Source organism: Typopeltis vanoorti, chromosome 5, assembly GCF_054136105.1.
Source record: "Typopeltis vanoorti isolate ZY-2024b chromosome 5, IOZ_Tvanoo_1.0, whole genome shotgun sequence".
NCBI classification, from domain to species: Eukaryota; Metazoa; Arthropoda; class Arachnida; order Uropygi; family Thelyphonidae; genus Typopeltis; species Typopeltis vanoorti.
The window spans coordinates 148,129,761-148,143,481 of NC_143553.1; the positions used below are offsets into that span (position 1 = coordinate 148,129,761).

At 34.4% G+C, this 13,721-nt stretch overlaps 1 protein-coding gene across 1 annotated transcript in view; it reads left to right on the forward strand.

Annotated features, from left to right (window-relative positions):
* The window catches only part of LOC150106928 (NPC intracellular cholesterol transporter 1-like), a 920,722-nt gene that overhangs the window by 676,045 nt on the left and 230,956 nt on the right, over nucleotides 1–13,721 (forward strand). The window contains exon 19 of the mRNA XM_090393507.1: nucleotides 363–487. Coding sequence (XP_090249633.1) covers nucleotides 363–487 — 125 coding nt within the window. The remainder of the gene's footprint in view (nucleotides 1–362; nucleotides 488–13,721) is intronic.

Below are 13,721 nucleotides of genomic sequence, written 5' to 3' on the forward strand. Positions count from 1 at the left end.
GATGATGCAAAGATAATTATCCTACTGACATGATACTTTAAAAAAAAAAAAAAAAAAAAAAAACCACTGCATGTTCTACTATTTGGATATTTACTTAACACTGTGCATTTTGAAAATAGTATACCATACCTAAACACTTTCACTAACATGCCCCCATAGTATGGTTTTTTTGCTGAAGAGAGAGAGTAGGTATGCTCTTTATTTTGCTGTGCACAGTATAAAATTAAATATTTTATAAATCTAATTTTTTAATAATCAAATGTTCTATTAATTTGAAATCAACCATCTGAAATTGTAGTTAATTTTATATAAGGTCATTTTCTGTAAACTGTAGTTAATAATAGGCCCTTCTTATTTTCCAGGACATATATTGCATTGAGGCCAGTTGATTGGTTAGACAGTTATTTTGATTTTATGCACAGTCGTGACTGTTGTTACTATTATCCAAACAAAACGTTTTGTCCAAGTGGTGATGGAGATCATGGAAGTAAGTTTTTTTTTTTTTTTTCCTTCTTTGTTTACTGTTGGTAGTTGCTTTTTATCATGAATCCCACCAATGTAAGATGATAGTATATCAGTACTGCATGTGGGCTTAGGGATAGATAATCCTATAACTGTACTCTAGAGACCACTGATACATCTGTAAAGGCATGTCAGGCTTCTTATAAGTAAGATATTTTGCATCAGGCAATGAAAATCATTTATATTTAAAAAAAAAATCTATGAACATTTGTGACCAGAGTTTGAACTTGCAGTGTGTTGCTTGAAGAACAGATTTCATCTGCTCTTTGAAATGGACCAGTTTTTTTTTTGTAAACTTTCTATGAAGATCTGAAAACGTCAAGCACTATCTGCTTCTAGACTTGGCTGCTATCATCATTATCAAATATTATTCGTGAGGGTAACAAGTTGATTACTGTTATTTTCTTAGCAACTTTTAGATATATATAATTTAGTGTAATGTTCTCCAATTTGTGTGGTACATGGCTCCCATTTGAGGGACAGTTTTCCATCACAGATAAAGTTGAAACCTCCAGGTAACTTCAGTAACTGTACATCACATTATATGTTATCAAGACATTACTCTTGTAATGTACATTTACTGCAGTAAATGTACATTATATACACTGTACATTATATTATACTGTACATTTACTGTACATTATATTATAATGTATAGTAAATGTACAATATACTGTACAGTATATATATATATATATATATATATATATATATATATATAAACAAGCAGATCTTAACAACTGTCAAACTGTAATCACACATAAGTTAATGTCATTGTGAATTATAAACATGTTTTATTTGGTAGTTATTTGCAACAATATTCATCATTATGTTAAATATGGATATAGACCTCATGATATATGTTCTGGTCTTGTTTTTAATTTAATAGTTTCTTTTGAGGTCTCCCCAATCTTCCCTTCCCAGTTGGTTTATATTTTATTGTTTATATTTTATTAATTATTAGGATATTGGCTGTTGGCTATTCAGTTTGCATGTTCTCTCCAATTTTTTTTTATATTTGTTTAGTGTTTCTGTTATTGATTTTTATTTTTAATATCATCATACTTTTTTTTTTTTTTTTTTTTTTGAAATATCATCATACTTTTTTTTTTTTTTTTGAAATATCATCATACTTTTTTGTCTAATGTGTATTTTGCAGCTCATCTCACGAATCTCATTTCACTTGTTGTTCTTTATTATTCTTGTTTGTTTATTGTCTAAATTTTGCTGCCATATTATAATATAGGTACTGCAAAAATTGTGCATGTATGTAGACTTTGCTGGTTCGTGAGTATGTGACTAAAAGTTTGTAAGGCAGAACACTGGGATAAGATAACATTTATTTTAATTGACAGCATGATGTTTCATCCTAATTGCACAGGATTTCTTCAGGTATAAAATACAGACTAGTATGCCAAACAGTAAGGACTTACAAAGGGGACAACTATTATGTAGATATAGAAGAGACTAATGTTACCAAGGAAAGTGATGAGAACTTGCTCCACCTTTGCCATGAGTTGCCCCAGTCCTGAAGATACTTCAGGTGCAAACTTTGTTTGCTTACATTGGATAAAGGATTAAAATAAATATATAATTTAGAGACTAATGTTATTTTAAAATATTTCTAATTGTGTATTTCAGAATGTTGTGTGTGTGTGTTTACCCATTCATGTGCATCATTTGACTAATGAAGATTAGGATAAATTCAGACAGATACTTGGATTAATGTTTAACATCTAATGCCATTTCCAAAGACTCCCAGATTTTTCTCTGTTATATCATAGCAATAATAATGGTTTGATTTATCCCACAACACCTGGTGTCTCATTTGCAAAGCGTCATGTGGGTAAGCAGAAGAGAGCATGTGTGATGACAAAGTTAAGTCGATGAATTTTTTTTTTTTATTTACTTATTTTTAAAGCTGAAGTTCTTCAGGCAGTTCATATACTTCGCAGTTATGAATTGATGGGCTCTTGTTCTTGGTGTGGAAATAATATCAAAATTTTGAGGTCTGTAATAATAGAAGAGGCAAATCAGTATGTGTAGACTTTCAAAATATAGAGACTTTTAATCTTCCTTATTCCGTAATTAGTAGAGGGTTGAGAAATGGGAGCGAATTTTAATTCATGGGTGAATTTTATGTTAGTGTGTTGATGATTCAGGTACTCATGAAAGAGCAGAAATGAAGGTGGTCCTTGGTTCTAGGATAAGAATATATTAATGTACCTTTTCCATAAATTTATGATGGTATTCTTCTAGGAACTTGTTTTTGAATATTTCCATATAAAGATTTGCTGACACTGTTGAGAGAGGACTGCCCATGATTAGACAAAAGCTCCAAATTAAAGATGCCAAGAAATTATATGCTTAGTTTAATCCTTTACCCAAGTGTAAGCAAACAAAGTTTGCGCCTGAAGTATTTTTATGACTGGGACAACTCGTATATAGGAACTAATAACTCCACAGCACTTTTGGCTACTTGTATATGAAAATATAACTTCTGCATTACTTCAACCCTAGTATCACCTCTGGTCTGGCTCTCACTAATGAGACCTCACTCTTCTTCTCTTCTTCTTCCTAACATGGATTTTAGACCAGCTGGCCTGTTCTGGTCTCATGCTATCTCTTTCTTAGTCTTCCGATTCTTCTTTTTCCACTTATTTTATATTGGTAATATTTTTGGTAGTCTGCTGTTGTCCATTCGATTTAAATGTTCTATCCATTTTTGTTTATACTGTCTTATGTAGCAATTAATTAATATATTCAGGGATTGTAAAATTTCTTCATTTGTTTTATGGTCCCACTTGATATATCCAGTTATTTTTCTGAGAAATTTAATTTCTGCTGTTTTTCATCTTTCCTTTTTATGGTCCATGATTCACTTCCATGTAGTAAAGTTGGTTTTGACAGGACATCTGCTTCTAGTGTTTTTGTACTAGGGCTGGCTTAAATATATTATTTATTATGTCATTCACTTAGACAGAGTTTGATGTTTTACTGTATGTCTTTTTCTTCTTCATATGATAAATCCAAGTCTCATCCAAAGAAAAGCTGGGCCGATTATGAGACATCAATAAAATTCAAAACTGGTCTGGGCAGTGACCCATCTCAGAATGCATAGCATTGCACATGTCCGCAAGAATATGTGCTTTGCATTATGGGATATTAAGGAGACAAGTGATGTGAAGTCATTAGCTTCTATATACAAGTTGCCCCAGTCCTGAAAATACTTCAGGCACAAACTTTGTTTGCTTATACTTGTATAAAGGACATATAATATCTTGGTATCTTTAATTTATAGTATAATCAAGTGGAAAAACTTCCAACAGACAAAAGCTCTGTTTTGTATGTTTTTTTTTTGTTTTTTTTTATATCTGAAATATCCAGATAAGATAGAATGTTTAAGGAGTACCATAACCTTTGAGGATTTATCTTGTAGCAGTACAACAGAACTTTGGGAGGAACATTGGTAAACAGATCAACTATATCAAAGCTTGCTAAAATGTCATATCATGTTCATTAAGGATAATGCTGCTGATTCTTAAAACAATGCTTGGAGTTTTTAACAAAAGATGATGAATGTCCTGTCAGGCCTTTAAGTAGTTTACAATAAATTAAAGATTCCAAGAAATTATATTAAGAATTGCGGAAGAAAACCTTGGTGAAGAACAAGCTGGATTCAGGCCAAATAGAGGCTGTCAGGATCAGATCTTCACTTTACAACAAATAGTTGAGAAATCATTGGAGTATAACAAAGATCTGTATTTAAGTTTTGTCTATCTGGAAAAGGCATATGACAAGGTGCCAAGAGAGAAGCTATTCAATACGCTGCAGTTATATAGTGTCAATGGGGCATTATATCAAGCAATACTTAGTCTTTATTTGAGTTGTACGTCAACAGTTAGAATTGAAGGAAGTACAGGAAGATGGTTTAATGTTAAATCTGGTGTGAGACAAGGACGTACATTATCTACATGGATCACATTATAAAGGAAAGTGGTATTAAACATGATATCAAAATTGGAGATGTTAATTTCAGCTCTTTGCTTTATGCAGATGATGTTATACTTCTAAATAAATCCGCTACAAGTCTGCAAGATTCCCTGACTAAATCGAATAACTGTTGTAATAGATATGGTATGAACGTCAGCATTAAAAAGACAAAGACAATGAAAATAGACAGAATCGTTGAAAATGTCAACTGCGTTGTGAACGGAGAACCTGTGGAACAAATAAAACATTTCAGCTACTTATGCACGATTTTTAGTGAAGATGGTAAAATAAATATGGAAATAGACAACAGAATCAACAACACTGGTAAGAAGTCAATTGAATAAATTCATATGGAATAAGAGAGAAATTAGTCGGGAACACTAAATTAGCTGTATACAAGACAGTGAATTTAGTGTTCCAACTAATTTCTCTCTTATTCCATATGAATTTATTCAGTTGACTTCTTACCAGTGTTGTTGATTCTGTTGTCTCTTTCCATATTTATTTTACCATCTTCACTAAAAATTGTGCATAAGTAGCTGAAATGTTTTACTTGTTCCACAGGTTCTCCGTTCACAACACAGTGGATATTTTCAAAGATTCTGTCTATTTTCAACGATTCAAACCAGTTCTAACTTATGGATCTGAGAGCTGGGTCAGAAGTAAAACACTTGACCAAAGACTAGAGACCACAGATATGAGGGTCCTGAGAAAGATTATAGGCACGAACAGATGGCATCAATGGCAATATCATATTAAAAATGAGGATATTAGGAAAGAACTTGACATTGTCAGCATCCAGAGCTAATCTCAGGTGTATGGTCACTTAAACAGAATGGGCGAGGAAAGATTAGCAAAACAAGTGTTATCTGCCAGGTTGGCAGGAAAATAAGCCAGAGGAAGACCAAGATATAGTTGGATTGATACGGTACAAAGTGCCTTAGACAATAGAAATGTAAGATCTGATGATGTTGGAGTCTTGACAAGTAACAGACTCATTTGGAGGAAAATTGTAGATAGGAAGCCAGTAATGATGTAAATTTTTCATGTAGTACTATCATATCCTGTACACCCCCCACCCCCCACCCCCATTTGAGGGTACATGGCAGGAATTTGATGATGAGAAATTATATTCTTGGTTTCATCATTTATCCAAGTGTAAGCAAACAAATTTTGCACATGAAGTAACTTCATGGTTGGTCTACTTGTATATAGAGGCTAATAACATCACATCCATTGCCTTAGTATCCCATAGGGTTGCTTAATGGTTAAAGCTGTATAACTGAGAGGAGACCTCCACATAGCCTTTAAAAGAATGCAGAGAACCGACCAGGGCTTCTGACCTAATGTTCAATCCTCACCTTCTCGTGGTGCACCCTGTTGGGTATCTACTTGGATACTGAACGAACAAGGATGGGCTGGCAATTTGGGATTTAGCCTACCAAATTGTATTCTTATTGGTTAAACCAAAATAAAAAATGATGGTACAACATGACAAAATTTCATGCTGGCATGGGCATCGCCCAGTTAAACAAGGCCCCCGTTATTTTTGCTAGGGCGAAAAGCGAAAAGTCAGCTCCCCCAAAAAGAAAAAGGAAAGAAGAAAAGGAAAAAACACAAAAAATTTCAAAAAATCTTTTCCTAATTAAAATTCATTTTTTTAAAAAAATTTTGTTGTGTCGTATCTTCTATTTATTTCTATGCTACTTATGAATTAGCAGTCACATAAGGTGGGAATACTCTATAGTGCTTGAAAATCCTGGTCGCTGTGAACACAAGGTGAACGAAGTAGTGCCCGGGCGCAACTTGTTTGCCCGAGCCTGGCCAGAGGAGATCACGGGTAACATGTATTGGCAGATGCTCAGCCATAGCTTGTATGCAATGCATAGTGTGTACTCTCAAATCATCTCCCCCCCCCCCCCCCCCCGATTAAATCTTGAGTTCTCGGCCCCCTCCAAGATTAAATCCTGAGTGTGCCACTGATGGGAAAGATGTAGTTTCGGCCATGGGTTCCATTAACAGCAAGGCACTGGAAGCATCTTAAGAGTTTGTGCATAGCGAAAACAGGGAAACCTCATTCTATCAGGGAAAATTTGCTACTTCCAGCTATAAAAGATGTGGTAAAAACGATGTTTGGCAACAAGTTACTAAAAGATGTCGATTTTATTCCTCTTTCAAATGGTACTGTTGGTCGCAGAATTAATGATATGGCAGGTGACGTAGAATCTCAGTTAATCGAAAGAGTTAAGAAGAGCCCTTATTATGCGTTACAAATAGACGAGACTACTGATGTTACAAGTGATGCACTGTTAATATGCTACATAAGATATGCGTATGATAACAACATTCATGATGATATTCTGTTTTGTAGAACTTTGTCATCCCGAACTACTGGAGAAGAAATATTTCACTCTCAATGATTACATAATACACAAAGGGATCCAGTGGGAAAATGTATAGGCTTCTGTTCGGATGGAGCTCGTGCCCTTATAGGCAGGCGTAGTGGGGTTGTTTCTATGGTCCTCCGAATATGAATTGGGTATGCTATTTCATACATAGGGAAGCCTTAGCCCCCAAAGGAATGCCACCAGAATTTAAAACTGTACTATATAATGCTGTAAAGCTAGTTAATTTTATTAAAGCTCGACCGTTAAATAACAGGTTATTTTCAGTACTCTGTGATGAAATGGGCAGTGAATATATACAACTTCTGCTTCATTCTGAAAGTCAGTCTTTTCAGGGTCAAGGTACTAACAAGGTTATTTCATTTAAGGCAAGAAGTTTTATTATTTGTAAATGAATGTAATTCTGATTTTGCATCACTCTTTGTTGATGAAGCATGGTTATCAATAGTATCCTATCTTTCAGACAGTTTTTCGAAATTAAATGAACTAAATCTCTCCTTTCAGGGAAATTCTTTAACTGTTCTTGATGCCTACGACAAAATAACCATGCTTCGTCAACAAAGAGTGATGCAAAATTATGTAAAAGACAGACAATTTGCACCTTTTCCAACATTGGAATCCTTTTTAGTGGAAAATGATATTTTTGTTGATTTTGAGTTTCTGGAAAGGGTTTGTGACCACTTCAAAAATCTGAAACAGAATTTTGAAACATATTTTCTGAATAACTTTTATAAGAAATTTCTGTGGGTTCGCTATCCATTTCAGGCTTGTAGTCACGAGAACGACCTTTCATTATCGAAAAAAGAACAGTTAATTGAGCTTTCAAGTGACAGTGGACTTAAAATGCAATTTCGTGATCTTGGTTTGGCTCAATTTTGGATCTCACCTTCAGTAAGAAGTGAATTTCCTGAATTATCTGAAGAAGCATTGAAAATTGTCATGCAGTTCTCTACAACCTATGTCTTTGTGAGAAAGGATTTTCATCGCTCCTTCAGATAAAAACAAAATACAGAATTCGTGTGTGTGTGTGCGCGCGCACGCCAAGCTTCGACTGAATTTGACCAATATCAAGCCAGATATCCAGCAACTCTGCAAGGGCCGAGAAGCTTAATCATCTCATTAAAAGTAAGTAGTAACATAATTAGATCATATTATTTATTTGTTTAATAAAAATTAAAACTTTGTTCAATGATGATGATACACTTTTAATCGTTTACTTCCAATTTAACTAATTATGTTTCCATATGTATTCCAAACATGCTTTAGATTTTTGTGTTATAAATGGCACAATTTTTCCGAAATGTTGGTAATTCCTACATAGGTTTTAAAAAAAAATTATGAAAAGTCCAAGTGACGTATAGAGAAATAAATTAAAAACACTGTTTATTTTTGAAGTAAAACTTTAATTCTGACATTCTAAAATGTTATTTTTCTTCCTTTTCTGTTTGCAAAATCGTCGATGATATTGTCTAAGTCTATATCATGACTCAGTTGCTGTTTTATAGGCAGTAAGGCAAGATTTCTTAAATGCCAAAAAAGTGCTGCCCAAGGCAGATCGCTCCCCCTGCTACACCTCTGTAACTTAGTGGTCCATAGAATTGTTTTCAGCATTTTACTGGTCCTTGACCTTAGAAAGGTTGAGAAATGTTGCCATAATGCAATGTACATATCTTTACAGACATGTATAATGGCATGCATTATGGGAAGGGCTATTACCCAGACTGGTTTAGACTTTTATGAGGTCTCGTTAGTGGGAGTCAGACCCAGAAGTGATACAAAGGTTGAAGTAATGCAGAAGTCATATATCCATATAAAAGTTGTCACACCTTATTACTAAAGTATTCTGGATTAAAGATAGATGTTGAAAGTTTTTCACTTTTTTTTAATATTATAAATTAAAGATGCCAAGAAATTATATTCATGGTTTCATCCTTTATCCAAGTGTAAGCAAACAAAGCTTACACTTGGATAAAGTGTAAGCTTTGTTTGCTTACACTTTATCCAAGTAAGTATAATGACATCACATCAGTTGCATTTATTATCCCATAATGCAGTGCACATATCTGTAAGTGCATTGAAGTCATATTCTGTAGTATGACTTCTGCATTGCTTCAACCTTGGTATCACTTCTGAGTCTGGCTACCACTGATGACATCTCAATAAAGGTTGAAAGCAGTCTGGGTAGCGGCCATTCCCATAATGCTATGCGTTATCAGAATGGCCACTACCTGTAGTATCCCATAATGATGCAATATAATATACGTGGGCTATTCAATAAGTAATAAGACCAATTTTACTGTGGTGAAACCACTCATCACAATATTAATTTCTGTGGAATAAAGAAATGTTGCTGTCTGTATTAACAAAAGAGGTTGATAGATGGCGTATGCATGATGTGCCAGAGTGTCACGTGACTAAACACAAACTTGTTTAGGTGCACCTACGAGGCACGACCAGTCTTCGAAATGGAAGCGTCCTCGGAACAGCATTATATGATTAAATTTTGTGTGCGTTTGCAAAAATCAGCATCAGACACTTTTAACATGATACGCGAAGCTTTCCACGATGAAGCAATGTCGAGGGCAAGTGTTTTTTGCTGGCATAAAACTTTTAAGGAAGGAAGGCAAAATGTGGAAGATCTTGAACGTGAGGGAAGACCTTCAACGTCCATCACAGAGACAATGATCAACACAGCAGAGATTATCATCATGCACATTAAAAAGGAGCGTCCATTGCTGAAGAATGGCTTCTTATTGCACCATGATAATGCAAGGCCACATATTGCTGGTTGTGTAGTGGACGTTTTGCACAAGAACAACACAGTTATCCTACCACACCCTCCATACAGTCCTGATCTTGCACCGTGCGATTTCTGGCTGTTTCCTCAGCTCAAGAAACCACTAAGAGGCTGCCATTTCGGAAGCAAAAGCATGTGTAAAAGCTGCGGAGGCGGTTTTGAAAGAACTCTCAAAAAACGGACTTTCACATGTGTTTAAGAAGTGGACGCAACGTTGGGACAAATGCATCGCATCTCACAGTAGTTACTTTGAAAAAGACCATGTAAATGATGACGATAAAAGGTAATCTGTTTTCTGTATAAATATAGTCTTATTGAACAGCCTACGTATAAGGATGTCCCATCATTATGGGATAGTACTGCAAATGATGTGAAGTCATTTAGCCTCTATATACAGGTAGCTCTGTCATGAAGTTATGTCATATGCAAACTTTGTGTGCTGACACTTGGATAAAGGAATGAACCAAGTATGTAATTTCTTCGTCTCATTAACTTATAGTATAACCAATTGAAAAAACTATCGATAACTTAAGTATATATCTAAGTGTTTGGCAAGAAGATATGTAGGGGAATCTATCCCTTTTACTATTGGATGTTATTGGGGTCTATTTTTATTAATTTTGAGAGTCCCATATAGACGTGGAGGTAGAGTATGAAGAGATCAGAAAGCTAGTGCTGTTTCTATGATGAACTCATAGGTTGTTTTCAAAAGGTTATTGGTGTGATTTTGAATCTCTAGTAGTACCATGATCCATAATGTAATAAGTGTCAGTATTAAGAAGTCTAACTTTGTAGTCATAATCAACTGAGTCAAGAATAACTGTAGCATTTTCTTTGTCTACAAGCAGGATCACTATGTCGATGGTTTCTAAGGTTATTGAGAGAAACTCATTCTAAAGGTAAAAGGTTATCAACAGGAGGTTTTGTTGCATTTATGGCAACTGCTGTTGACATAGGAAGCCCTGTAATAATCTTTCTTCTTTATCTTCAATTATTTCTTTAAGTGGCATGAAATGTCGACTGCCTTAATTGTTTGCTGCCATTTGTTTCATTCTACTATATCTTATTTGCTCACACTCTGTAGTCTAACAAATTTGTTTTTCATCTGTGCTAGTTAGACTATGTATTGAGTGCATGTTTGTATAATTCTAAAGTGAAGACAAAGCAGATATTGTTCTTAATTTTTTCTTATTGTTCTAACTTTAATCTTTACTTAAAATCAGTCTGGGTTGAACTTAATCACTTTATCTAAGATAGATACTCAACTTTTCATTACTTAATCATATACAGGTTCATATTTTTGGGGATAGTGCATTGAAAAATCAGTTCAATGTGTTGTTCACAAGCCATTTTATTAAAACAATAATTTTTAATACACAGTTCGATCCACATTAGCATATTTTTACAATTGAATCAGATATCACAGTTACATACAAATAAATATCTCTAAATTAGTTCTAGTTCTCCTACATTTTTATTCTTAAAGCTTAAATGCAATTTAGTACATCCTACCGATGAAACCTTTACAATTTGAATGTAAAGCATACCTTAAGTGAGTTTAACTCAATATTAACTTAATCTTTGTGCATTACATCTCATACAGTACTTTACTTATTCTTATAATATCTTAAACAATCTTATCGCAATTATTTACGTCATTGCACTAGACACACTTGAGGCGAATTGTTCATAATTAATACATATCTAAGTACTTATAGTGAGTTGCAATCATTACAATATTCTCATTCAGTACTGTCCGTTACACAAAACTTTAGTCCAAATGAAAGTGCTTCCTCTTTTCTGCTGGCTTACTCTTGATCCCATCGATAATTCTGTAAAATTGCACAAAAATAACACTCATATTGTCAGCAAAATGAAAGAACATAAATTGTCTTGTGCCAATGCACTGATTTGAAGAATGAAAGACAACAAATTTACTATAGTTCACCCACCGTTTGTAGGTCCCTGCTTCACCTCTTTCCAAGAATAGTCGATTCATGCTGAAGGGGGGAAAGAAATGAAGTACGTCCGAATTGGTCGCCAACACGCGAAATCACATGCTTTATAGGTAAAATTTTCCAACTGTTATACAAGCAACATAGTTAACTATAATAATCATAAAAGAGAAGTTAATTTTCCGACCGGTAATAATAAACAACTCATCCCACTATACGGACTGACTACCCTATTATCGGAATGGGTTTTCCTTTTTCTGAGATGCGCCGAAGTGTCGAGGGACCTCTAATCGGTGGGCTAACTATACTACTATGAAATAAATTCAATTCGAATGCTGATCTGTGGTCATTTTAGGATTGAAATCAAAAAGTTCAAATATCACAGTATACTTTAAGTCAAGTGATACAAATTTCTCTCCATGACATTTAATCCACTAATGGCTCTAAATTGCCATTAAGTGATTAACAGCAGCTACATATACAGAGTAGAATGCTGATGCTGGGTGTGATAACTTTCTTTTGATGTTAGTATTATTTGTCCAAAGATCTAGAAAGTAATCTGAGAGTTATGTTAAATATTTTTTAAATATTATTCTCTTTAAATATTTATAGTTTTGTATATATATATTGGCATTCATATGCTTTATTATGTTATAGGCATTGGATCTTATTTTGTATGTTATTTTTGTATGTTGTGTTTTTTAGGTGTGGTACATATTTTTCCTGGTCTTTATCTCTTTCTGGTTTCTCTTTTAGCTGTTGATCTTTTACTATTTTTTGTGTTCTTGTTTCTTACCACATAACCATCTTTTAAAGACTAGCTTCTTTTTATTTTCAATTATTTTTATCTGCTTCAAAATTAGTACATGTGCTGTTATGTTTCTAGAGATTAAACACTAACTCAAATTTACATGGAAGTAACTTTATTATTAACAGTGTATTTGATCGAAACCCCCCCCCCCTTTAATTATATTATTATTATGTGACACCTTCATGGAGTCCAAAGACTCATCGAGGGAGTATGTGCTAACAGCATCAAATGATTGACCCCTTCCAACTACTAACCGCACTCAAACATACTTAACTTTTTGCTTGAACCATTAGCATCAGAGGCTCTACCGTTTTGTGTGAATTTATAAATTGTTTTTTGGGTGATAGCTGGATTGGTTATAATCATTGTACTATGGCATTGTATTCTTACTAAATAGCTTAAGGAAATTACAACGTACAATAGAATATACATTAAAATAAATTTTAATATACTTCCAATATTTCGGCAATGTCACGTTGTCATTTTCATAGGAACTTAAAAACTTAAGGTCACTTCTTGGCCTGTAGAAGTCGCTAACAAATTAAAACCGTTTAACTCCCCCCCCCCCCCCCATGTATATATGGACTTCCGAAAATACATAAAGAAAATGTGCCATTACGTCCCATAGTGGATGGCATTGATTCCCCCACATAGAAACTAGCTAAACATTTGACCAAAGCTCTCACACGCTATACTGACAACACACCTTCACATATAAAAAAAACTCAGCCCACTTCAAAGCCAGCATAGAAACTTTACACTCAAACACACTGACATAACGGTCAGTTTTGATGTCTCCTCTTATTCACTATGTCCCACTCAAAGAATCCTTAGAGCTAATCCAAGCTAAGTTTCCTCCCGATATCACAGCCCTATTTCAGTTCACAATGAAATCAGGCTACTTTGTTTGGCAAGGAAAATTCTACAAACAAATAGAGGGGACAGCCATGGGTTCTTCACTCTCCCCACTCTTGGCCAACTTTTATATGGAGACTTTTCAAGAGAAAGCCTTAAACTCTGCCCCATAAAAACCAACCATATGGCTTCGCTATGTTGATGATGTGTTCGCTATTTGGCAATATGGCTTCGATGCACTCCTCTCCTTTCTATCACGCTTAAACAACCAACACCTCAGAATCAAGTTCACCCTGGAAGATGAAAAAAAAAACAACAGCCTTCCTTTCTTAGACACAGTAGTCACCCACCAGCCTGATGGAACCTTGGTTTTCTCAGTTTAT